This window comes from Sus scrofa, chromosome 2, assembly GCF_054392235.1.
Source record: "Sus scrofa isolate SSC_HxYL_T2T_F1_AM1 chromosome 2, Sscrofa_HxYL_maternal_Yorkshire_Landrace_v2.0, whole genome shotgun sequence".
Taxonomy (NCBI): domain Eukaryota; kingdom Metazoa; phylum Chordata; class Mammalia; order Artiodactyla; family Suidae; genus Sus; species Sus scrofa.
Genome location: NC_139384.1, coordinates 161,105,889 through 161,130,958, shown reverse-complemented (window position 1 = coordinate 161,130,958; position 25,070 = coordinate 161,105,889). Strand labels below are relative to the sequence as shown.

The following is a 25,070-nucleotide window of genomic DNA, read 5'->3' as shown; positions in this document are numbered from 1 at the left end:
TCTCATTTCACCTTTGAGATCCTTTATTCCAGAGTCAGTCACCACGCCAGAGCTCACCATGTTAACCCAGAACCCACGCATCTTTCCTTCGCTATCGCAATCTTGCCCCCGTGCCTACCATCGGCGGGGGCCCAAAGCTGGCGTCCCTCTCCACCGTGAGTGCATCTTCAGCTCCTGGAGGTCTTGTTCACGTCACAGGCAAATACCTTAGCGAGCGTAACATGCGGCAGCCCGGCAGCGAAATCAGGAAGACACAGTGCAAGGGTTCTAGGCGTTTGGGGAGGACATCAGAGCCCCTGGAGAAGATTCAGGCCCTTCTCCCTCTTCTCGACAAGCATCTTCTCTCCCATCTCCTCCCTGGCCTGTGAGAAACCATAACCCATGCGTGGCTGAATACATTTTTAATTTCCCTTCATGAGCCAGATTTGGTTCCAAGAATATTTCAGTTTTCTCCCTCATGCCTACAAGAACATTCAATTCTGCTCAGGTCCCTTTTAAAGGCACTTAATAAATATACATTCTAGGACCTAACAAAACAGGCTGTCCTATTTCAAACCATCTCTCAAGCTGCCTGTTTGAAACATCTGAGCGAGCACAGAGAGTGGCTAGGGCCCGTCCGAGCTCACAGCTTGCGACCACTTCTGATCCCAGGCCTACTTCATCCCCTGCTGTGTGTCTAAAGCAGAGGTCCCAACCCTGGCCACACACCAGAAGGTCCTGAGGAGCTCTCTGAATTCCTGAGGCTGGGCCACACACCCCAGACTAATTCTATCAGCATCTCCGGGTGAGATCCTGGCTTCAGGGCGGCTGGAAGCTGCCCCAGCCACTGCTGTGGGCGGCCCTGCTGAAAAGCTCTGAGCTAGGACTCGAGCACACCGTAGGCTCGCATCAGCATCGTGGACCCACAGTGTTTTCCTGTGTCATTACCTGCTCCCCTGCGCTGCCTGTCTGTCTCAGAAACCTGAGCAGGAAGGAGAAAGGCACGAGTCGCAGGCACCTCGGAGAGTGAATCTGGGGCTGGGAGAGGGACCGCGAGAGCTGCGTTCCTCCTGCGTCGTGTCTGCAGCCTTCGCGCTTTCACACGCCCAGTCCTCTGGTACGTTACCGACTGTCCGGCACAGACAGGTACACACTTCTTCAAGGCTCTCCAAAACCCAGAGCTAACAGTTTTTAGGCACTACGGTTATAATAATGCAGAGATGTTCTTGGAATGAAGGCGAAACAGCCACCTGTTTTTACACACACGCTTAAGTTGGGTTAGTTTCAAAATTTGTAATTTAAAAGTCACACTGGGTCCCTTTGGCCCTCTCCTGCGAATCTTGCAACGTATCTGAGCCCAGAGCGACAACCCAGAGATGAAGATCCAAGAGCAGGGGCCTCCCAACACGCCCCAGTGGGCAGCCTTCCGGGCACAGGAACCGCTGTGAGGGCTTCAGAGTCTAAGTTCTGCAAAGGGATGATGGGTTTCTTCTCACTGAGTCTGACAGCCTGGTTACCTGGAATGCAGCCCCGGGAGGGATCCCGGGCTTTGGGGCAAGGGTGCCGCATTGACGAAGGACGTCAGTCATGGCCGTGGACGTGGGGCGTGCCAGCTGGTGGCCGAGGCCGTCCTGAGATCACTTCCGGCGCAGCCTGCAGTTTTTGCAGGGATTTGCAAGGAGCTTCCACACCCTCAGCATCATGTCATTCTCACCACAAGCCTGGGTTAGAGCCTCATGGGTGGAAAACTGAGGTTGCGTCCTAGGTCTGAGGTTCCACGGCCAAGTGATGTCACCTCCACTGTTGCCCCAGGCCCTTGGCTGCCTCCTGAAACCACCGGGGATTCTCCCGGGTCCCTTTCTTCCAGAAACAGGAAACCAAGTCCCGACCGCCCACTAGGACTTGAACCCCTGCCTCACAGTTTCCTCTGTGATTTGCATGCCCCTTGGCCTTCACACTCAAGACCAACAGCTGCTGCCAACAGCCCGCCCACACCCCGCCTCTCACCCCTCAAACCCCTGGAGCGGCCTCTGCATTTGCCCACACACATTCCAGAGCTGTGACTTGCTCACACCCACTCCCGGGCCAGCCAGCGTCTCCTGGGAACCTCTCCACTGCCCTCCCACTGGACACGGCGCCCAGCCTTCACTGTCCGAGATAACCCGGCTCCAGCTGGGGCAACAGAAGCTGGCCGGTCGGCCGTGGCCTCCCTCTCTACCACCGGCAGCAAGTGACCCGTCAGGCCACCACACAGCACACGGGGGACACGCATGTGGGTGACCCGCTCCCCTGGCAGGCCCGGGCAGGGCCACAGGCGAGACCAGCCATAAGCTACAGCAAGTCCTGCTTGATGGGCTGTGACCTGCCATCCAGGGTGTTGCAACTCAGGCTGGCACGCCCTCTTCACACAGGCGTGACGAGCCGTCCTGGTGGAGCCCTTCCTGCGCACCCACCCCAGCACCCCAGGCCCACCCGCCTCTTCTGGCTCCCGTCACCCCACCCTGGCCTGACGTCCCCTTCCACTGCGCCTGCTCTCTGCGTCTCCTCTTCCTGGGGCCACAGCCTCTAAGGCTCTTGGAACGTAAGCGCCAAGGAGGGCACCCTAAGAGGGCAGGCTCCAGCCCCACGGAGCTGGGCCGGGGACCCTGGCCAGGAAGCTGGAAGGCACGTAGCCCCTCTGTCCGTTCACTTCCACGAGGCTCCATTCCGGGTTCCCCTTCTTGTCCTGGGCCTCCAGGACAGTCACCTGCTGGCCGGCCTGCAGGCTCACTTCATGGCTGCTTCTGGCCGCAAAGGGGCACACTGCCACCACCTGAAACACAGGGAGGACGACACGGCAGCGGTCAGGGGGGCACAGACCCAGGCCGGAGAAGCTGCCTGTCCCTTCCCCCGCCTCAGTCCCCTGCGCTGAGCAGCCACTGCCTCCCAAAGACATCCCCGTCCGAAGACGCCGCGCCTCCTGCTGCCCCCACTGCTGACAGCAGCTGCGTGGCAGCCTCTTTGCTTGGTTTTGATCCCTGCAATCCCACACTTCTGTTGGAGCCCATTTTCTGGCTGTGCCCGCAGCATGTGGAAGCTCCCAGCCAAGGATCCAACCCACCCCACACCAGTGACCCAAGCTGACAATGCCAGACCCCCAACCTGCTGTGCCGTAAGAGAACGCCTGCTCTGTTTGTCTGATAAGGAAGATGAGACTCAGAGAAGTGAAGGAATTTATTCAGAATCACACAGCAGAGAAGCTGGGCCTGTCTGGTCTCAGAAGACGTGCTCTCAGTCCAGCTCCCCGGGCAGAGGGCTGACCGCCCTTCTGAGATCAGAGGCTACCATCCACCCAGGCCCATCCTCGGCTTAGCGTAGGGACAAGGAGCTTGGGCGACCGTGTCACTCTTTAAGGAAAGGTGGAAAAAAAGCCGGAGGGGAGGGCATTTATTAGGCTATTTCACCTCTCGCGGCCTGAGGTTCATCATCCGTGAAACGGAAGCAAGGACGCCCTTCCCTCCAGGTTATGGCGGGAACTGAATGGAGGCTTCTGCCTGCTAAATACGAGAGTTGAACAATTCCATGCTGCTTTGGGTGTTTCTCTTTTTTTTTTTCTCCCCCTTTTCAGGGCTGCACCCACGGCACATGAAGGTTCCCAGACGAGGGGTCCCATCGGAGCTACAGCTGCCAGCCTACACCACAGCCACAGCAACGCCAGATCCGAGCCATGTCTGCAACCTACGCCACAGCTCACAGTAATGCCGGATCCTTAACCCACTGAGTGAGGCCAGGGGTGGAACCTACATCCTCATGGATCCTAGTCGGATTCTTTAACCACTGAGCCACGACGGGAACTCCCTCCTTTGGTTACTTTTACCACGACTTTTACCACTGTGGGCCAACGCCAGGAACACTCAGGGGCAAGAGAGAACTGCGGTGGCCCCATGGGAGTCCCGCTGAGCGGCCCCGTGGACAAAGAGGAAGCAGCGGATGTGTCTGGGCAGATGGGCAGCTGAGCCCACGACATGAGCCCCTGGGTGGAGGTTCCAGGGACGCTGCCCAGAGTGGCTGGCGCTGGGGCTAAGGTGGGTGGCCAGGCTCTCCCGTGGTACTTTGTGGGGAACACCAAGCAGGAGGCAGCCCTGGTGTACCACTTCTAGCTACTGTGCCCGGCACTGGCCTGAGAGCCTTCCCGGCGTGTACTACAGCTGCACGTCAGCTTCCGCCAGCTTCTGCGCCACCCTCACGTGGCCCACTCCAGGCTCCTCTGGCTGCCCTGGCCATTCAGTGCAAGCCTCTGGGCCCTGGCCCCTCAGCCTGAGTCCTGTCTGCTGCTTCTCCATCACCTGAGAACCTCCTCCTGGATAACTGGGAGAGCAGCCTCGGTCGACAGAGGCCCCGTGTGCCAGCCAGCTTTATGGTCTCAATCAGCCCTCACGAGGCCTCCTCCTCCCAGGACTCTGCCCCGAACACGTCCCATCACTTTCTGTGTTGAGACAGAATTCACAGGCAAACATGCACCTTTTCAAAGGACACGGAGTCGGTAGTCGTTAATATGCGCCCAAGTTGTGCCACCATCACCACTCTGCTCCCAGAACACCCTCATCACCCCAAAAAGAGACCCGAGACCAGTCAGCGGTCAGTTCCCACCGCCCCTCCCTCCAGCCCCTGCCAACCACTGATCTCCCTTCCGTCCGCATGCGGAACAGCCCGTAAGGGACCCTGCGTTACGTGTGGTCACTTCTGCGTCGAGTGACAGGAGGCGGCATGGGTTGGCACCACGTTCTTTCTTGGGGCTGAATGACATTTGAACGCGTGGATATGCCACGTTCTGTTTACCCCTTCCTCCACCGAGGGACATGGCTTGTTTCCCCTCAGGGCCGTGACAAACATGCATGCACAAGTTCCCCACTGCTTTTAAGAGAAGGACCGACGCCCGTGCCAAGGCCACAGGCCCTGCAGCCGGCCCTGCCCCCAGCTCCGGCGGCACCTCTCAGCCCGGACCAGCTGCCTCCTCCGGTGAGTTGCTCACTCGCCCTGTCCTCCCCTGACCCTGGGCCTTGCGTTTGCCAGGCACGCTTTCTGGAAAGCTCTTCCCATCCCCACGCCAGCGCACCCCTTTATCTAACTCCGTCCTAGTCACCCTTCAAAGCTGAGCGCAAGCACGAGTCTTCTTAGGAAAGCCTCTCCTGACCTCCCCAAACCACGGCTCTGCTGCGTGTCGCTACGGAACTTAGGGTTATCCGCCTGGTTGTTTGATTAATTGCTGTCTTCTCCATCCCCCAATTATAAATTTGAGGAAGGCCAGGACCTGACTCCTGCTCAGCAGTGTACGTCTCACCTGGGAGAGTGACGGCCAACAGTGAGTGAATCAAGACGCGAATGCACACACAAGCGAATGAGAGCGCATCCCGCATGCTCTGCTCATGGGGGGGAGGGTAGGAGCTCTCGGCTGATGCGGGGCGGAGAGGCTCCTTCCTCAGGTCCCGCCCTGGGCAGGACACTGGGGCAGCCACTGACCCAGGCCCGGGCCTCACAGTGGTGTCCCCTCCGGACAGGAGGAAAACCAAAGCCCCGTCCAGGGGGCCCTGGGGATGTGAACCCTGCCCCTCTTCCAGGCTCACCTGAGTCACCGCTGGGACAGAGGGGACCGGGGCCAGTGTGGGCTCTGGCGTCAGCTGGCGGGAGTTTTCGTGAGGCTTCGCCTGTCCTCTGAGGTCCTCCTCGCTGGGGGCCACACGGTACAGCTCCAGTTTCCCGGCCGGCACGTACCCTCGATGTCCTGTGAGACACGCAGAAGGCTCTCTGGCTGAGGCTCAGCTGCCCACCCCTCGCGGTGGCGGGGAGTCACCACCACTCATGGGTGAGATTACCTTCGGCTCCTCTGTCCTGCCCCGGGCCGCCAAAGGTCATCTAGGCACCTCACCAGCCCGCCCGCCCCACGCTGCCTGTTTGGGCTTCTGCTCGAACCTTCCCGAGAGCTTGCTCAGTGCCAGAACCGGCCTCTGATTATTGAGGGGTGATTACCCACATCGACGCTGAGTCAGTCCTGCTACCTCCCTTTTAAGTCTGGGGCCCCTGAGCCCAGTGAGGCCTCCCTGAAACAATCCTGTGCGGATTCCATCTGGAGTGTCGCAGGCGCTCTGTGGAGGACAGTCCACTGGGCCATGTCCTCTCGGGCTCCCTGTGCCCCTGGCCGCTCGCCCTGCTTCCCCCTGGGGCACCCACACCCGAGTGGCACACTCAGGGGACAGGGCAGCCCCACCTTCCCTCTGGGTAACAGACTTCTGTCCGCACAGCAGGGACCCAGCACCCCTCCTCTGCGTATCTCTGTCTTTCGAGGTGATACTGAAGCTCTGGCCACACCTCTGTCTACACCAATGACCTGTGAGGCCCCCAAAGCAGAGGTCCTGGCTGCCTCACACAGTGCCCGGCACACAGCAGGCGCCCGATAATGGATGTGGCAATGGAAGACCAAATCTCTCTCTCTGGCATCTCATGTACCACACTCAGCGGCTGTGCCCCCAGCCCTGCACACTCAGCTGTGTTCACTCCCATCCTGGGTTTGCACAGCCAGACTCCCACCCACAGGTGTGTCCGTGTCTCCCCACTGCCTCCTGTTGGTGGTTTTCCCAAAGGGAGGGGACGCGCCCGTGGAGTCCCATGTACCTCCAGTGTCCACTAGCCATCGGCTGCTGTTGCCTTTGGTGTCCTTGTTTTGAAGGAGCGCCACAACATGGCCCCGCGGCAGGGTCAGGTCTAGAGTCCCCGACCCACTGATGTTGCTTGTCACCTGGTACAGCTTTCCCGAGCCGTACCTGCTCAAGAGAGCCTGCACCTGGCGTTCGGCCCCTGGAAGGAGTGGCTGGGAGAGAAAGGACAAAGACAAGTCACAGGTGTTGGAGCTGGCGTGTCAGATCCGGCTCCAGCGGTGGCCCACGTGCTGCCTGACAGCCAGGAAGCCCGGGCCAAGCCCAGCTCTGGAGCAAGAGTCTCTTCCCTAAGAGATGGGTGGAGCAGATGAAAAACACACGCTCTTAGTATCCAAAGGCGTCTCAGGAGAAACTTCCAACTTAACTCCTAAAGTCCCTCCCGGGTCGAAACGTCTGGGGTTTTCTAAAATTCGAATTCGGGTTCTGCATTTCTCGTAACCGAACTCCAGGACTGAGCCCCCCTCTGCCCAGAGCATCGGGCTAAGCCGTCCGGCAGGAAGACACCTCACCCTCGTCTCTCGACCCCAATGAGAAGACCGCGAGCATCGCGTGGGGACCTGGCCGCCCTCGCCGGGCGCCTTAACCAGTCAGCACGGGGCCGGCGTGGAGACCCTCACACACGTGTGAGCAAAGGGCACGGGGTCCTCCGTCCCCGGGAAGGAGACGGTATTTACTGTGCCCACAGGGCGTGAGGGGCCTTGGGAGCGTTGGCGTCGAAGCAGCGCAGGCAGCTTTTCCCTGGCGGACACGGGCGTCCAGCCGGGAGGCGACTCGGTGCACGTTCAGCACATCCCAGGTCTCTGCCTTCGTCCTCTCGCCCACGGCTTCCAGCTAAAGTATCCACAAGAAGGGACTCGGGCGGTCGTCCCCCAGGAAGGAAAAACGTGGCGCACAGGCTGTGTATCCTCTCTCTCCAGGTACCTACTGATGGATCTGCCTGTCTGCACACGCACATTCACCATGTTCTAGAGGGCTGCTCCTGGGCGGGGAGGGCTGGCTAAAGGGAAGGGGGCAGAGTGCCCCTCAGGGACACGTGGGCATCGACGCTGCCATCACCCCGACCTCCAGGGGGTTCCCGCGTCAGGATCAAGAACCAGGAAAAGGGAGTTCCCGTCGTGGCGCAGTGGTTAACGAATCCGACTAGGAACCATGAGGTTGCGGGTTCGATCCCTGCCCTTGCTCAGTGGGTTAACGATCCGGCGTTGCCGTGAGCTGCGGTGTAGGTTGCAGACGCGGCTCGGATCCCGCGTTGCTGTGACTCTGGCGTAGGCCGGTGGCTACAGCTCCGATTCAACCCCTAGCCTGGGAACCTCCATATGCCGCGGGAGCGGCCCAAGAAATAGCAACAACAACAAAAAAAAAAAAAAAAAAAAAGACAAAAGACAAGAACCAGGAAAAGTCGAGGTTTCGCAACAGGCCCTTAGATGGAAGCGTGGAGCCAGGGCATCCTGGGTTCGGAAGGGGGGTAAATGAGACAGGGGCAGCAAACAGCTGCCCTTCTTGTCTCTGCCCCGCCCGCACAGAGGGCAGCGCTCCCAGAGGGACGGGGGGGGGGGGGCCTACGAAGACTTCACCAGACGGCTCCTGTCCGGGGCCACCTCACCTCTCTGGGTTCCATACCCTTAGCCAAGTAAGTTAGGAAATTACAGGTGTGGGGTGTGTGTGTCTGTGCATGTGTGCGTGTGCACATGTATGTGTGCACATTGAGCACGCTGTGTATGTGTGCACTGTGTGTGTGCGTGTATGTGTGTGTGTGTGTGCCTGTGTGTATGTATGCATGTGTATGAGTATCTGTGTGCAGGTGTGCACACGTGTACTGTGTGTGTGTATAGGTATGTGTACACGTGTTGTATATGTATTGTGTGTATGTGCACTGCATGTGTGCACACATGTGGGTGTGGGTGCGTATATGTACATGTTGTGTATGTGTGAGTGTACCTGTGTGTGCATGTGCGCGCACATGTGTGTATTGTGTGTGTGCGCATATGTGTACTGCGTTGTGTATGCATGCGCGCGCACGCGCGTGTGTGTGTGTGTGTGTGTGTGTGTGTGTGTTGGAGGGCAGGTAGGAAGACAGGTGGGGAAAGGGAGGGTCTCTTCCTACCCATTTGCAAACCCACCAGGACTACGATGCTTCCATTTCTCTCTTTTCCCTTTTATCTTCTTTCTTCTACAACCACCATGGATTATTTTTCCGATAAGAAAAGCGTTGCTTTGCCTTCGGTGGAGAAAGACGGGACTTGCCATGACTCCCCTGAGGGGCTGCTCTGTTCCTGATTTTCTGCACCCTTCTTCTCCCCAGGCTGCGTGACCCACGCTCCAGCCCCAGGGGAGATGTTTGGGTTTCTTATTCTTGACCTGCATGCTCACCGGCCATGAAGACCGTGTGTGCGTGCGTGTGCGTGCGTGTGCGTGTAGTGCGAGCGATCCCCGCCGGACCCCCAGGGTGATGGGAATACGGGACCGGACAAAGCAGAGGATGGGGGCTGCCTTGCCCCCCCTAGAGATGAAGGGCAGGACCATCTCTGCAGGGAAGGGCACCACTTACCCGGGTGGTGGGAGGTGGCAGCACCTTCTCAAAGTTCTCTTGAAAGGAGCGCAGCTGGTGACCTGCCTGGTCCAGAGTGTCCGCCACCAGGTCCCTAAAGGCTGGTTCAGAGAGGTGGTGGTGGGGGAGCTGGAGAGGGACAGACACCGTCATCAAAACCCTCTTCAGGACAGAGAGGACAGGAAGACCCTCGGAGCCACCCTCCAGCCCCAGATCCTTCTAGTCAGGGAAGGATGGGCCTTTGTGTCTTGGGTGGCTCTTGTTTCAGCCTGGCCCCGGCCCCACCTTCCTTACAGAAAGGATCCCTCTATGTGGTGCAGTGGCATTGCCCCTCCTGATACCCGGCCACAGGACTGGCAGCCAGGGCAGCCCTCTGCCATCCACTGTGATCGGTCAAGGAGTGGACAGCGGGCCTGCACAAGGCCCCCTGGAATAATCGTCCCATCAGATATAGAGCAGGAAGGCTGCAAATGAGAGGGCGGCTCTTCCTGTAGATACTGCGATGTAAAGATGAGCCCTTGGAGCTGCCGGCCACTCTCTCCCACTTTGCAGAAAAGGCCTGCTTGACAAGAAAGCCAACCCAGAGAGGGAAGCAGCCAGGAGATGGAGCGAAAGTCAGCGCCCCAGGAACACTGTGCTGAACGGGGCTGGCCTCCCAGTTATACACGTCGAAATGCTCTTTATGCCTAAGGCAGGGTGGAAACTGAGGGGTTCTGAACAGCGCTCCACGCCGGGACCTTGGGCCTGGCAGGCATCGCCCGTGTTCTCATCACTCAGCCTAGGGGCGAGTGTGGCCCCACAGCTAACAGAGACATGTCCTCTCTGCCGGTCACCAAAATCACCACTCTTGGTTCTGAGAGCCTTTCAGAACCACCCTGGGCCCTTGCCAGGACGGTCCAGGGGAATGGGCCATGGGACACAGACGAGGAAGCTGGCACCAATGACTGACGGGCCCTCACGTTCCGTATTGCAGGATCAATCAAGAAATGGCCTGTTTCTGCTCTTATGACACAGAACTCTGCACTAAATGCCGGGAGGCCGAAGCGAAGAAAAGCTCAGCACTCCCACGGCGGCACAGCAGAAACGAATCCAAAAGGTACCAGGGACAATGCGGGTTCGATCCCTGGCCTCACTCAGTGGGTTAAGGATCCAGCATTGCCATGAGCTGCGGTGCAGCTCGGATCCCGCGTTGCTGTGGCTGTGGTGTAGGCTGGCAGCTGTAGCTCCACTTCGACCCCTAGCCTGGGAACTTCCATATGCCATGGGTGTGGCCCTAAAAAGCAAAAAAAAAAAAGAAGACGAGCTCAAGGAGTGGAAACAAGTTTATCCGTCCCCATGGCAGAAGGCAGGCTCTGATAGGTGCTCAGCAGAAGCACATCCTAAGGGCTGCCGGAGTACAAAGGATGAAGACGCGGATTCTGGGAGCTGCATGGAGACATTCATTCTCTTGTCACATACTTGGGGACAAATGAGTGTGAAGGCCTCAGGGCAAGGGGAGGGACATGCCAGGCTGCAGAAGGGTCTGTGCGAGGGGCTGTGGTCACACTCAGAAGTGGTGCACCGGAAGCAGAGGCTGCAGGTGTAGAAAGGGACTGGGGGACGGAAAGGAGGTGACGGGCGGGCAGGACAGTTTAGAGAAATTTTCATGCAACAAACTGGATGGGGACAGCTGAGCTGGGGCCCACGAGGCACAGGAGACGGGACGTGGTACGAGCAGTACCGAGACCGCTCCAGAGCTTAGACTCCCAGGCCCATCCGCTATGACGCTGACGTCAGAGAAAGAGGTTGAGAGGCAGCTGGGTATTCTTTCCTACACCAACCTCGGTCTTCAAAAATTCTAACATCAAAGAATGCACTCGGAGCTTTGTCTAAATCTCCGTGTGACCCATTTAAGCTTTCAGCAGATGGCTGCTCCTACAGGCTGTCAGACGTTGTGGATCAGAGCTCGAGCTTGGAGCTGAACCGCCAGGATTCATATCGCGCTGTTAGCTGTGTGGCCTCTCTGTGCGCTGGCTTCCCTTTTCTTTTCTTTTCTTTTTGTTTTTAAGGACCACACCCACGGCATAGGGAGGTTCCCAGGCCAGGGGTCCAATCGGAGCCACAGCTGCCAGCCTCCACCACAGCCACAGCACAGCAACTCGGGATCCAAGCCACGTCTGCGAACTACACCACAGCTCCCAGAACGCCGGATCCTTAAGCCACTGAGCAAGGCCAGGGATCAAACCCGCAACCTCATGGTTCCCAGTCGGGTTTGTTTCCGTCGTGCCCCAGTGGGAACTCCCTGGCTTCCTTCTGAAATGAGGACAGCGATAATACCTACTCTGTAAGGTTATTGTGGGGATTAAATGAGATACATACAGAAAGTGTTCTGAACAAGTATACAGTAAGTGCTCATGGGGAAGCAGCTGCTAAAAGCCGTAACAGGACCCCCAGCCTAGATGTTTACTCCCGACCGTGTGGAAGGGACCCCGCTCCATCACCAGCCCCCCCAGTACGTCCAGACAAGGGCCCCAGGCCTGTATTTTCCCAGCAGAGCCTGCTGCGTTTGAGTCCCAGAGCCTGGGGCGGCCTCGGGTCCTGGGTCTCTCCTCGCTCTCACGGCCTAACTCTATCAACGGAGGGAGAGCAGGCAGCAGGGATCCAGGTCTCCACGGCCTCCTCCTGAGCAGCCGACGGCCTGTCTGCAAGGGCTGAGCTCATGCCCTCCTGGCCCCAGCAAAGGGCAGGCTGCAGGGGCTACAAGGCTCTGCCTGGCTGTTCCTGAGGCCTCACCTGGGCCAAGCTGCTCTCCGCCCTCTGCAGCACGTGCTTCGCAAGGTCCCCCTGAAGAGTCACAAGTGTGCACAGGATCTGGCGCAGCCACTGCACGGCCAGCTGGTTAAACTGTGGGAGCTCAGCCACCAGCAGGGAGTTGAGGGCCTGATACGTGTGCCGGGCCGCCTCCTCCTCATAGGTCACGCTGCCCACCTCCGACAGCTTCTCTTCTGCCCTCTCGAAGTCCAGCAGTTTGTCCAGACGCTTCCGGATCAGGTTCTGAGGGCCAGCCAGGGCTTTGGCCAGGCTGCACAACGGCTGCCACACCAGACCTTCCAGCCGCTGCTTCTGTGGGGAGAGGTGGACTTGGAGAGGCGGAGGAAGTGGCAGAGGACAGGCGCAGGGCGAAGGGACGTTGGGGGTGGGCAGGATGGGCTCCCTCCCACCCTCGCCAACCAGCTGTGACCTCTAGCATGTTATTTGACCTTTCCGGGCCTCAACATGCCCATCTGAAAAATGGACACAATGCTCAAGGAGCTTAGCGGAGCGGCCCAGAATAAGCTTTCCATATTCATCACTTCTTAATAGGGTTGCTGTGCCCAGATCCGGAAGAGGATTTTGTATCGGGTGGTCGTCAAAAGCAGAGTCCTTGGGGCTCAGACCCCAGCTTGCCAACGACCATCTGAATAACCCGGGAGGCCTCCTCCCGGAGCCCCGGGCTCTCGGCTGCAGAACGGGGCTATGAGCAGCCTCCGCCCTTAAGTGTGTGTGAGGATTAAAGGAGGTAGAGGCCTGGCAGGGAGCAGGGCTCCGTGGACGCGAGCTGGGGCTGTTTTTATCAGGAAAACAAAGCAACAATCCTCTCTGCCCTGCCGACTCCGTTACAGCTGTGACCATCCGTCGATCATGCAAAGGGCCTGACGTGTAAACTGTACTCTTACAGGCGCTGCCGCTTGCCTACCAAAGAAAGCAGCTCCACTCACAAACTGGGGGAAGGCCTGGAGCTGCAGGTCTCTCGCCAGGTCGCCGTACTGCGCCACGGGCCCCCCGGGAATGTCCAGATGGGATTCGTGCGGCCGGAAGCGGAGCAAGACCTGAGGAGGACGAGGGCGAACGAGAGCCAGTCACAGCCCGTCCCGGGCATCTCGTGCCCGAATCCCTCCGCACCACGGCCGGGAGGAGGCTGCCCAGACTGTGTGCACACGGCCCGTTCTACCTCGCTCGGCACGAGTGCTAGAAAGTTCTTCCTCAGACGGAGCCAGCACCTTCCTCCCTATCCCAGTGCTTCCCCAACGTCACGCGTGCGCATCTCTCCCTGGTGATTTTTTCCCGCCACCTCCATATTCCTTGTGTCCTATTAATACTTTCTCTTCAATCCATCTAGCATTCCTGTTTAAATCAACGCATTAAAAACCCTTAGGACACTCCCATAAAGGGAGCGCCAGTAATAACTGCCATAAATAAGCATGTCGGAATAACTGCTACAGGAGCTCCCGCGGTGGCGCGGTGGAAACGGACCCGACTAGGAACCATGCGGTTGCGGGTTCGATCCCTGGGCTTGCTCAATGGGTTGAGGATCCGGTGCTGCCATGAGCTGTGGTGTGGGTCACAGACGTGGCTCGGATCTGGCGTGGCTGTGGCTGTGGTGCAGGCCGGCAGCTGTCGCTCCAATTCGACTCCTAGCCTGGGAACCTCCACATGCTGCGGGGGCAGCCCTAAAAAGACAGGGAAAAAAAAAACCAGAGTAGCCCCTACGAAAGTCCACCTGGGCATCGTGGCCTGCTGAAGGCTCCCAGCCCAAGCCTTGTTTTGCCTGTTTATTAAGGACGTGCCAGCAAAAAAGGCTGTTCCTGGACTGTGAGGATGAAAGGAGAGTCATCTTCTCGCGCCGGTGTCCACGCCATACGTATGTGTCCCGTAAGCCCCGCACTTGCGGAAACGCAGCCGCAGTCCTTCCCAAGAGCTGTGCCACCTGTAAAGCCAGGCCGTCTCTCGGGCGCCCCTGGCTTCTCTTCTTGAGGCTGCTCGGTCTCTTCTCCGAGGACCCTGCCCTCTGGCTCGCTGTGCCCGTCAGATTTCTCCCCTGGGGAGGGGCAGGGGCAGGAGCCAAACAAGCAGGGGGTGTGCCCCACCCAGAGACGCAGAACTGCAGCGCCCCCGCTCCCTCCAAGAGGCCGCCTCAGGTCCTGTCCTCCAAAGAGCCTGCGAGCGCCCGACGGAGCCGGTTCGCAAACGAGAACAAAACTACCTGGGCGGCCAGAGGGCCAGGGTGCACGGAGTGAGTCAGCCCCCGTGCCAGGAAGGAGGGATGGGGGCCCAAGGGACTGAGGTACTGGGTGGGGACGCAAACTGGTCCCCCTGGCTGGGTCTGGCGTGCGGAAATATATTTTCTTGGGTCTGAATAACATTTATATTTTTATTTACTTAGTTGCATTTCCAGTTTTCTTCTTCCTTAAAATCTGAACTGGCTGCACTGGACCCACCTTCCCCGGAGCGACAACCTCCGTGAGCCAAGGAACAGCGCGATTTTACGCCCTCGATTTTAGTCAGTCATTCAAACCCCACGTGTGACTACACACCCAACTCTACCAAAAACGTCTCAGAAGCAGACAGCGAGCCTTTGACACCCGCCCACTTCACTCACAGCATTACGTGCCTGGTCCTTTGAGCACCTGAGGTGGGCGACAGGGCCCCCCCGGGAGGCTCCGATTCCGCTGAATTTTGACCCAGCCCGGTGGGAGCCCCACCCCTTGAGAAAGCAATGGGCTCAGAAGCTGCCCCAGTCAGACGGCCTGTGGGCGCCTCTTCGGGCCTCGGCCGGCCGTGTGTGGCCTCCTTCACTTGGTCTCTGACGCGGGCGCCCGTCACCTGCCCCGAGTCTCAGCCCCGCCCTGCCCGCCGCTGTAAACGCAGGATGCTCACCTCCAGGGCATCCAGGTGAGCAGCCACGTTGCTCTTCAGCTCCGTGACACACAGTGACACGCAGTGGAACTTCTCTTCTAAGTCATCAAATTCCTTGTCTTCCAGCTAAGAGGAAAGTGACGCTCGTGAGGGCTGAGAACGCCACACGGGGGCACTGTCCACCCTGCACCCCTGTCCCCAGTCCTGCCCAGAGACGTCTTTCCACACACCTGCCCCTTAGAGCCACCTCCTCCAGCTCCAAAATTGAGGCAGTGAGGGCAGCTTAGCGGTTCTGCATTCAGACCACGGAATTAGACACACGAGCCTATGAGTCCCAGTTCATTGCTTCCTGGCTGTGTGAGCTCAGGCAAATGTTTCACCCTCTCTGAGCCTGTCTCCTCTTTCTAAAACCCGGCGATAATACGCACCCTTACCTCACTGTGGGGATCAACTAATGCCTGGTTCAGAGTGAGCTCTCAATGCACCTGAGCTGCTACAGGCAGCGATTCAGAGCTGGTGTCCTGCCCAGACCCAGTCATCGAATCTGCAGAAGGAGGCCCCAGTGCAGTGAAGAAGCACACCCGCCCCGACTCTTCAGAATCAAGTGGCGGTGCCTACGGCGCCTCCTCCTGGCTACTTGAGGCCAGGCAGTTCCCTTGCTCAGCCAGGAGTCCACACCCGGCCCCACTCCTGCTCACCTTGGGTACAAGCCCCGCCTCCTGCTTCAGCAGCTGGCTCAGCCTGGTGGTCTTTTTGGAGAGCGTGTGCGTGTTGATGCGAGCCAGTCGCTCCCGGAGGCTCAGCTGCTCCACCTTGGTGTACCTGGAAGCTGCACCAACAGAGGAGGAGGGCACAGGGCCAGAGCTGACCCGGGAAGGCCAGAGCCCCGACAGCCCAGGGGGGAACCTCTCGGGCCCTCTTCTCCCACATCAGGGCTCCTCCGTTGGAAGGGCGACTGGAGGAGGAAAAGCACGGGGCACAGAGCCCACACTCCGAGGCAGGGCCCTGGCCGGAGAGCTCCTTGCCTGCTTGACCTCCTGGGCCTCAGTGTCCTCCTCCGTCAAGAGGCTAAACACCGCACAGGACTGCGGGGAGGCTCACGTAACATGACGGGTCTCGAGCAAATGCCTGAAGCTCACATCTTACCCAACTGTGAAATGGGGCTAAAAGTGCCCACCTCAGGGCAACTGTAAGGATGAAATAAGATAATGAGTGAAAAACCGTGTCTCAGCCCTTGCTCAGCATAAGAATGCTCCCTGGTATGCTGTCTCGGCTGTGACACGGCGTTTTCCCCTCCTTGGGACCCTGCTTCGTGTTCTAGACCTTGCGGTCTTCACAGCTTGAGAGGCAGCGTCCTGCCCTCTTTCTCCCCGATACATATGCAGCTCTTGGCCTCATGCAGCAGCCACGTGATTCGGCTAAGATTGATCTCACTGTAGTGCAGCTGAGCGCTGACTGTGATAAGCCAGCTCACATAGGACCCCACCCCCGCCCCGGGCACAGAGACAGGTTCAAAGGTCACATAACTCAGGCCTGAGCCGATCAGCTCGTGACTTTCCCTTAAACCATGGCTACGGGTTCAGGGTGAGCATCTGACTCAAATAGCTCCTATCAGAGTGAAGCACCAATATAACTTTTACAGCTAAAGGGAGAAAGGCCCCATCTTATCCTGGAGGGTGTGGGCTGCAGATGTCAACCTTAGGTTAGCAACAGCCATAAGGAAGGCCAGCCTGAAGAGGAAGCTGACACAGATAGAAAGCAGAGACAAGGGAATTACAGGGAAATGAAACCAGCACCCTGATCAAACCCCACCTAAAGCCCACATCACCTCTGGACTTGTGGGCTATATAAGCTACTATATTTCCTTTACTGGTGAAGTGAGTTTGAGGTGATTAGGAGCAGTCTCGCTGAGGTGTCGTCCCAAGGCCCCAAGTCCTTACCCACTTCTTTGCGCCTCTTGTACTCATTGATGTGGGTGACCACGTCCTGGAGGGCAGAGGCAGCCCTCTGAAGGACGGGGTAGGCACTGGCATCGGGGAGTGTGTTCTCCAGAATTTTCTGCAGCAACAGTGGGTATTTGGTAACCCTCTGCAGAGGATTTACCAGCAAGAAACTGAGGCCTGAGGGTCCAGCTTGCGGCCTGAGGGAGAAGGCAGGTGTTAGGTTGGTCAAGTCCACTTCCAACTCCTATCCAGAGCTCCGGATTCACAAGGTCAGCTGTCCACCTGAGATTTCTATGAGGGTATGTCCCAACCACAGCTCTATCTGTTGGACACGCACTGATAGTTTATTTAATAAAATGGTTCTGCTGCTTAAAAAAAAAAAAAAAAAAAAAAAAAGGCTTTTAAGGGAGTTCCCATTGTGGCACAGCAGAAACAAATCCGACTAACATACATGAGGATGCCAGTTCGCTCCCTGGCCTCACTGAGCGGGCCGGGGATCCAGCACTGCTGTGAGCTGTGGTGTAGGCTGGTGGTTACAGCTCCAATTCAACCCCTAGCCTGGGAACCTCCATATGCTGCAGGTATTGCCCTAAAAAGACAAAAAAAAAAAAAAAAAAAAAAAAAAGGTGAAACATAAAACAAGACACAGGTTCCTCCCAGATGTACCATCTGATGTGATGTGTAGCTTATTCCAAGTCCCCTCCTGACAGTATCTGGAAACTGCAGAGGGTCCCCTAGTCAGCGGCGTCTGGGTGAGGCGCCAGTGGGCTCTCCTGGGTTCTGACCCGTAGCCCTCAGAGGCACCGTCTGAGACACGCGCGGGGTTTCAAACCTCGGTGCCACTCCATGCAGGTTCACAGATGCTGTCATGGCCGTCATTGGGCCTCCTCTCCATGGACCCTTGCCTCTTGCTCTTACTCTCACGGAAAAATTTCCAGAGCAAATGTCCGGGAAAGACCAGCCAGCCAGAGGCTCGGAACAGACTGAGCAGATGGGAGCCCCCTCATAGCTTGAGGGGGTGGGGACGCAGAGGTGGGCGCACCCGCCAGGACTCACCTACGCTGACCATCTGCTCTCACCCAGGCTTTCCTAGCTCCTGGCTGACGGTGGGCAGGAGAGGCACAAACGGTTGCCAGCTATTTGCAAAACTCTGTCCTCTGGGCTTTCTCTCCACGGGAAAGACCAGCTGCCTCGTGGGGTCAGCTGTCACCTCACAAATCAGAGAGGGTGGGGGGCCTTCAAAGAGATGATTAAGCTCTTGCCCACATCATCAAAGAGTCAGCGCAGAATTACGGCAGCCCCTGACATTCACAGCCGGAGGTAACTTGGAGAAAACCCTGCATAAAGCCCTTCAGATAAGGAAAAAAATCTCTAGATAATCGCCAGAGCTGGGTGAGCAGGAGGAAACCTGACCTCCTACATTCTCTCTCTTTTTTTTTTTTCTTTGTCTTTTAGGGCTGCACCCGCGGCATGTGGAGGTTCCCAGGCTAGGGATCCAATCAGATCTGAGCCGCCGGCCTACACCAGAGCCACAGCAACTCAGGATCCGAGCCGCGTCTGCAACCTACACCACAGCTCACGGCAACGCCGGATCCTTAACCCGCTGCGCAAGGCCAGGGACCGAACCCGCAACCTCATGGTTCGTTTCCGCTGTGCCACGATGGGAACTTCCAATTTTCCGTTATATACCAGTGCACTATTTGAATTTTCTTTTTTTTCAATAAGCGTGTGTTACTTTTACATTTAAAACAAAAAGAGCCAATAAGGAAAATAAGAGTTCCTATTGCGGATCAGAAGTTGAGAACCTAACTAGTACCCAAGAGGATGAGGGTTCGATCCCTGGACTCCCTCAGTGGGTCGAAGGATCTGGAGCTGCCATGACCGGCTGTGCAGGTCACAGAGGCAGCTTGGATCTGGCTTTGCTGCGGCTATGGTGTAGACCAGCAGGTGCTGATCGGATTCGACCCCTAGCCTGGGAACGTCCATATGCCGTGGGTGTGGCCCTGAAAAGACAAAGAAGACCACAGGTTACCTGCCTTCCGCAGACACTCTGCCTCAGCTGGGCAGACCTGCAGGCGATCTGTGCGACTTAGCTACCTCTGCCCGCGGCCTCCTCCCTCCCGCAAGCTATGCCACTAAAATGGTCTTGCCGAGGCAGGGCTTCCTGACGGCTGCAAGGGGGAGCCTCAGAGCCCCTCGGCCCCCAGATGGGAAATGCTGTTTGAAGAGACAGATAGGAGTTCCCGTCTTGGCTCAGCAGAAACAAATCTGGCTAGGATCCACGAGGATGCAGGTTCAATCCCTGGCCTCGTTCAGTGGGTTAAGGATCCAGGGTTGCTGTGACCTGTGGTTGCAGACACAGCTAGGCTCCCCCATTGCTATGGCTGTGGCGTAGGCCAGCAGCGACATCTCTGATTCCAGCCCTAGCCTAGGAACCTCCATATGCCGCGGGTGTGGTCCTAAAAAGACAAAAACAAAAAAAATCTAAATACCTCACCTACTCACTCATCCAAATAAAAAGTGGGAGGCAGCCTGTATTTTAGAATCACTAAGAATCTAATTAGATGGTGCTAGCTGCCCTATTTGGATAAGAAAAAACATTTGTGGTTGGTGCGAATTTAGTCAGTGAAGCTCCAGGAAGCGCCCCCTGGTCATCTGCGCAAGAAAGTCAGGACTGCTGTTTCAAGAGAGAGGGCACCAGAAGTTCTAGAGCAGAAACCTACCCACAGAAACACCAACCCGAGTGCACACAGATAAAGGCAGAAGCTATTCGGTGACCAGTCCCAGCGGGATATGGAGCACCGGGACACAGGTTCAAGCCACGGCTGGGCACAGTGGGTTAAGGAGCCAGAATTGCTACAGCTATGCAGTGGGTCGCAACTATGCCTCGGATCTGATCCCTGGCCAGGGAACTCCATATGCTGTCAGGATGGCCAAAAAAGAAAAGAAAAGATGGCGTTCCCGTCGTGGCGCAGTGGTTAACGAATCCAACGAGGAGCCATGAGGTTGCAGGTTTGATCCCTGCCCTTGCTCGGTGGGTTAACAATCCGGTGTTGCCGTGAGCTGTGGTGTAGGTTGCAGACGCGGCTCGGATCCCGCGTGGCTGTGGCTCTGGCGTAGGCCGGTGGCTACAGCTCCGATTCGACCCCTAGCCTGGGAACCTCCATATGCCGCAGGAGCGGCCCAAGAAGTGGCAAAAAAAAAAAGAAAAGAAGGTTCTAGAGCAGCATGTGTAGAAGTCCCTTAACGGTTCATTCATCATAGCCATCTACCCATCCTCCATCCAACACCTCACTTTCCCATGCGAGGTCATTTCTCGCTGCCTGTAAACAGAATAAAATTTGAATGACATGAAGAATGTCTTTTCAGGAGTTCCCTGGTAGCCTAGTGGTTAGGACTCAGTGCTTTCACCCCTGTGGCCCAGGTTCAATTCCCGGTCTGGGAACTGAGCTCCTACAACAAGCTGCTGTGTCTCACAACCAAAAAAAAAAAAAAAAAAGGAAGAAAGAGGGATGGGGGGAGAGGAAGGAAGGAGAGAAACAAAGAAACAAAGTAATTCCCACTGCAACACTGGACCTGAGGATTTGATTTCGGATTTCTTTGAGGGGTCTGTGGCATGTGGAGGCTCTGAGGTACAGCAGGCCTTTGATGGGCAGGGACCCAGGGACACAGGGCACCCTGCAAAGACAGTCCTGCACTATGGACATCCGTTCTGTGTCTCATATGTCTTGAAACTGGCTGAGATGTCAAGGACGCAGACACTTTTGAGACACCTGCACTCCAGCCAGTCACATATGGAATGACTAGGACACTACCTTTTGTAAATAAGACCCAGGTCGTGTGCAAGAATATCAGACTTCCAGAGTTCCCACTGTGGCGCAGCAGAAGCAAATCCAACTAGGAACCATGAGGTTGTGGGTTTGATCCCTGGCCTCGCTCAGTGGGTTAAGGATCTGGCATTGCCATGAGCTGGGGTGTAGGCCGCAGATGCGGCTCGGATCTGGCATTGCTGTGGCTGCGGCGTAGGCTGGCAGCTGTAGCTCCAATTGGACCCCTAGCCTGGGAACCTCCATATGCCACGGTTGTAGCCCTAAAAAGACAAAAAGACAAAAAAAAAAAAAAAAAGAATATGATACTTCCTCATTTCCTCCATATTTTGCTGTGTAGTGTGATTCCACTCTGGCCAGATCTTCTGATCTTTCGAGAGAAACCAGAAACTTTGATGTACCTACTTCAGTTGTGTTCTCTCCTCCTTTCTCTTTTCATACACGAGGAAGTCCCGTTTGTTACTGCTGCCTGTTGTTACCCCAGGGTCAGATACGCTCTGCTCTTGCCTTTTCCTGTACTTCTTGTGCAGAATAGCCTCTGACTCTTCTCTGCTTAAGTCCAAATGTCTTTGTTATAATGGAGTTCCCTTGTGGCAAAGCAGGTTAAAGGTCTGCAGTTCTCACTGCAGTAGCTCAGGTCACTGCTGTGGAGCAGGTTCTATCCCTGCCCTGGGAACTTCCACATGCTGCAGATTCAGAAAGAAAGAAACTATTTACTGTACGTAGGTTAGGTGAGAGAGGCTACAACAAACAAAAGTCCAGGACCAGATGGCTTCACAGGCGAATTCTATCAAACATTTAGAGAAGAGCTAATACCCACCCTTCTGAAACTATTCCAAAAAATTTCAGAGGAAGGAACACTCCCAAACTCATTCTATGAGGCCACCATCACCCTGATACCAAAACCAGACAAAGACACCACAAAAACGAAAATTACAAGGCCAATATCACTGATGAACATAAATGCAAAAATCCTCAACAAAATACCAGCAAACCGAATCCGGCAGTACATTAAAAGGACTGTACATCATGACCAAGTGGGGTTTATCCCAGAGATGCAAGCGTTCTTCAATATCCACAAATTAATCAGTGTGACACAGCACATGAACAAACTGAAGATTCAAAACCCTATGGTCCTCTCAATAGATGCAGAAAAAGCCTTTGACAAAATCCAACACCCATTTCTGATAAAAACCCTTCAGAAAGTGGGCATAGAGGGAACCTACCTCAACATGATAAAGGCCACTTATGACAAACCCTCAGTGGTGAAAAGCTGAAAGGATTCTGACTAACATCAGGAACAAGACAAGGATGTTTGCTCTTGCCAATACTCTTCAACATGGTTCTGGAAGTCCCAGCCACAGCGATCGGAGAAGGAAAGGAAATAAAAGGAATCCAAATTGGAAAGGAAGAAGTAAAACCATCGCTGTTTGCAGATGACGTGATGCTACACCTAGAAAACCCTAAAGACTCTACCAGAAAACTGTGAGAGCCCATCCATGAACTTAGCAAAGTTGCACGATACAGAATTAATACACAGAAATTGACGGCACTTCTCTATACACCAACAATGAAAGATCAGAAGGAGAAATTACGGGAACAATCCCATTTACCATCACATCAAAAAGAATAAAATACTTGGGAATAAACCTACCTAAAGAGTCAAAAGACCTGTACTCTGAAAACTGTAAGATGCTGATGAGGAGTTCCCAGGGTGGTACAGCGGAAACGAATCCGACTAGGAACCATGAGGTTGCGGGTTCGATCCCTGGCCTTGCTCCGTGGGTTAAGGATCCTGCGTTGCTGTGAGCTGTGGTGTAGGTCGCAGATGTGGCTCGGATCTGGTGTTTCTGGGGCTGTGGCGTAGGTTGGCAGCTACAGCTCCGATTCAACTCCTAGCCTGGGAACATCCACGGGTGCAGCCCTAAAAAAAAAGACAAAAATAAATTTTTTTCAAAAAGATGCTGATGAAAGAAACCGAAGAGGACACAAACAGAGATGCTGACGAAGGACCGGAGGAGCAGTCGCAGCTGCTTTCCGAGGAGCTGGTGTTGCCGAGGTTGCCAAAATGCTCTGGAGTTTTTAACTGTTTTTGAGAAAAGCCCCAAATCGATTTGAGACTGTAACAACAGAAGCTACAGCAAGAGGGTTCAGTGCCCATGCGGCGACAAAAGAGACAGCCAGAGTTCGTGGAAGGACGACCTCCTGTCCTCGTGTTTCCCACGGAGCTCATCTTTTATGCAGACGACCAGGGCTGACTCTGCACAGTCCTCATCAGTTTGCCTTAAAGGTCAAAGTGTTGGGAGCTACCCCAAATAAGCGTGTCGCCGTTGACGCTGCAGGGGCAGTAACGCCTCAGTGTTGCGTGGATGTTGCGACTTGTCACAGAGACGTTCGCTCCTGTCCCCGGCGTGTAATGGACAAGTTCCGTCTCCAAGTTTCTGGGCAGAGCCAGGGGAAGGCGTCAGGAAGGAAAGAGGTGGTGGCTACTCTTCTCTCGTGGGCACAAGAACAACAAAAGGAAGAGGAGGCAAAAGGCATAAAGGAACATTTATCTGCAAGTTTATTTTGTGAGCAGTCGTTTCAACCAGAAGGCAGAACTGCCTCCTCGGGACCTCGGCCACTGACCGTCTTCCTGGGAGGGGTGCAGTGCAGCTCTGATGCTTCCTACGCTGGCGGAGGTGGAATCGCTGGTGCTTCTCCACCTCCACTTAAGTGGGAATCAGAAAGCAGTGGCTGCTTATATCTCAGGTCTTACCACAACGGCTATACTTAGAACATGAGCAAGGAATTCAGTTGACTTCTGAAGGAAATTTATCTTGAAAATATGAATGTGGACTGCCTTTTATCTCTGCTTCACCCCCTTGCCATGCTACAAACTACTGAATGATTTACAATCATTGCAAATGCATCATAGATATTTTAAATGACTCTATAATTTTATTCCAAGGACTTCAGGCACATTATGTTACTGACAGCAAGGGTGCTTCTGAGTGACACTTGGGAAATTATTTGAAGAAATTCTTTCTATATCTAAGCCTATCCTGCAAAAGACTTCAACTAAGACACTTATTATTTTCTCATCTTTTTTCTAGTTCACTTTGATTGTTGAGGTCACGTGTCCTTCAAACTTAAAGGCCTAAAAGAGCAAACTAACCAGCCTGAAAATAAAATGATATTTATTTCCTAGCTGCGAACATCAACATTACTATGTAAAGTATACCTTGCCCTCTAGCATTATAAACCGTTGCCATGGTGTTTCTGAAATAACAATTTTGTAGTTCCCATCGTGGCTCAGTGGTTAACGAATCCGACTAGGAACCATGAGGTTGTGGGTTCGGTCCCTGTCCTTGCTCAGTGGGTTAAGGATCCGGCGTTGCCGTGAGCTGTGGTGTAGGTTGCAGACATGGCTCGGATCCCGCGTTGCTGTGGCTCTGGCGTAGGCCGGTGGCTACAGCTCCGATTAGACCCCTAGCCTGGGAACCTCCAAATGCCGTGGGCGCGGCCCTAGAAAATACAAAAAAATAAAATAAGAGTTTTATACTTAATGCATAGAGGGTAAAAAGGGGGGGGGGCATCAAGTACTGAGGAATCATGCTTATCTTAGGGTCTCACAGAAGACAGGGCATATTTAATTCATCTGGTGAACTACAGAAGAGCTTGTGGTCCAGCCACCAAGAAGCAGGGTGACCATTCTGCTTGGTCTAAGAACCCGAAAGGAAGGTAGGCATTTGTTTCGTTAGTGGGTACACCCTGCCTTTCCCTCTGGATAATGCTTTGTGTTATCAGCAGGAAAAGTCACATTAACTTTGCTCCTCCGGCCCTCTGCCTGCCTGGAAGCTACTCGCCCAGACTGGGACTCCCGATGCCTGGTGATTTCTGTGGAGGTGATCTTTCACCTTTAAACTCTAAGCCAAGTTCAAAAGAAAAAACCTTGCTCTCTGTGTCTATTTTATATCAGTCACGGAGACATTTTTTTTTTTTTGTCTTTTTTTTTTTGCTATTTCTTTGGGCCGCTTCCGCGGCACATGGAGGTTCCCAGGCTAGGGGTGTAATCGGAGCTGTAGCCACAGGCCTACACCAGAGCCACAGCAACGCAGGATCCGAGCCGTGTCTGCAACCTACACCACAGCTCACGGCAACGCCGGATCGTTAACCCACTGAGCGAGGGCAGGGACCGAACCCGCAACCTCATGGTTCCTAGTCGGATTCGTTAACCACTGCGCCACGACGGGAACTCCCACGGAGACATTTTTTAAGTTTATATTTATTATTAAAATAACCTTACCAAAAAGAGTCCCTTAAGCACAACTACTTCCGTTTCTCTACAGCCTCTTCTGATCTCTAACATATACATGCAGTTCACCTGTTATGTTCTCGTAACTGATCTTTCGACTTGGGATTTCATCTTGAGAGCACGATGCCC

General features: G+C 55.3%; 1 protein-coding gene and 1 pseudogene across 13 annotated transcripts in view; one reads left to right on the top strand and one right to left on the bottom strand.

Annotated features, from left to right (window-relative positions):
• The window catches only part of ARHGEF37 (Rho guanine nucleotide exchange factor 37), a 77,383-nt gene continuing 52,313 nt past the window's right edge, over positions 1 to 25,070 (bottom strand). For 3 of the 13 annotated variants that reach the window (XR_014839158.1, XR_014839157.1, XR_014839156.1), the window contains exons 5-13: positions 16,815 to 17,014; positions 15,573 to 15,703; positions 14,896 to 15,000; positions 12,957 to 13,067; positions 11,992 to 12,321; positions 9,220 to 9,320; positions 6,628 to 6,823; positions 5,583 to 5,740; positions 1 to 2,791 (exon numbers count right to left, since the gene is read on the bottom strand). Coding sequence is in view for 3 of the 13 variants with exons in the window: in XM_085015116.1 (XP_084871242.1) it covers positions 2,582 to 2,791; positions 5,583 to 5,740; positions 6,628 to 6,823; positions 9,220 to 9,348; positions 11,992 to 12,321; positions 12,957 to 13,067; positions 14,896 to 15,000; positions 15,573 to 15,703; positions 16,815 to 17,014 (1,570 nt within the window). In the remaining 10 variants the exon portion in view is untranslated. Of the gene's footprint in view, positions 2,792 to 5,582; positions 5,741 to 6,627; positions 6,824 to 9,219; positions 9,349 to 11,991; positions 12,322 to 12,934; positions 13,068 to 14,895; positions 15,001 to 15,572; positions 15,704 to 16,814; positions 17,015 to 25,070 lie in introns of all 13 variants that reach the window. The other 10 variants (XR_014839161.1, XR_014839160.1, XR_014839159.1 and 7 more) reach the window with 5 other exon arrangements.
• On the top strand, positions 22,689 to 23,519 carry LOC100736604 (motile sperm domain-containing protein 1 pseudogene; annotated as a pseudogene).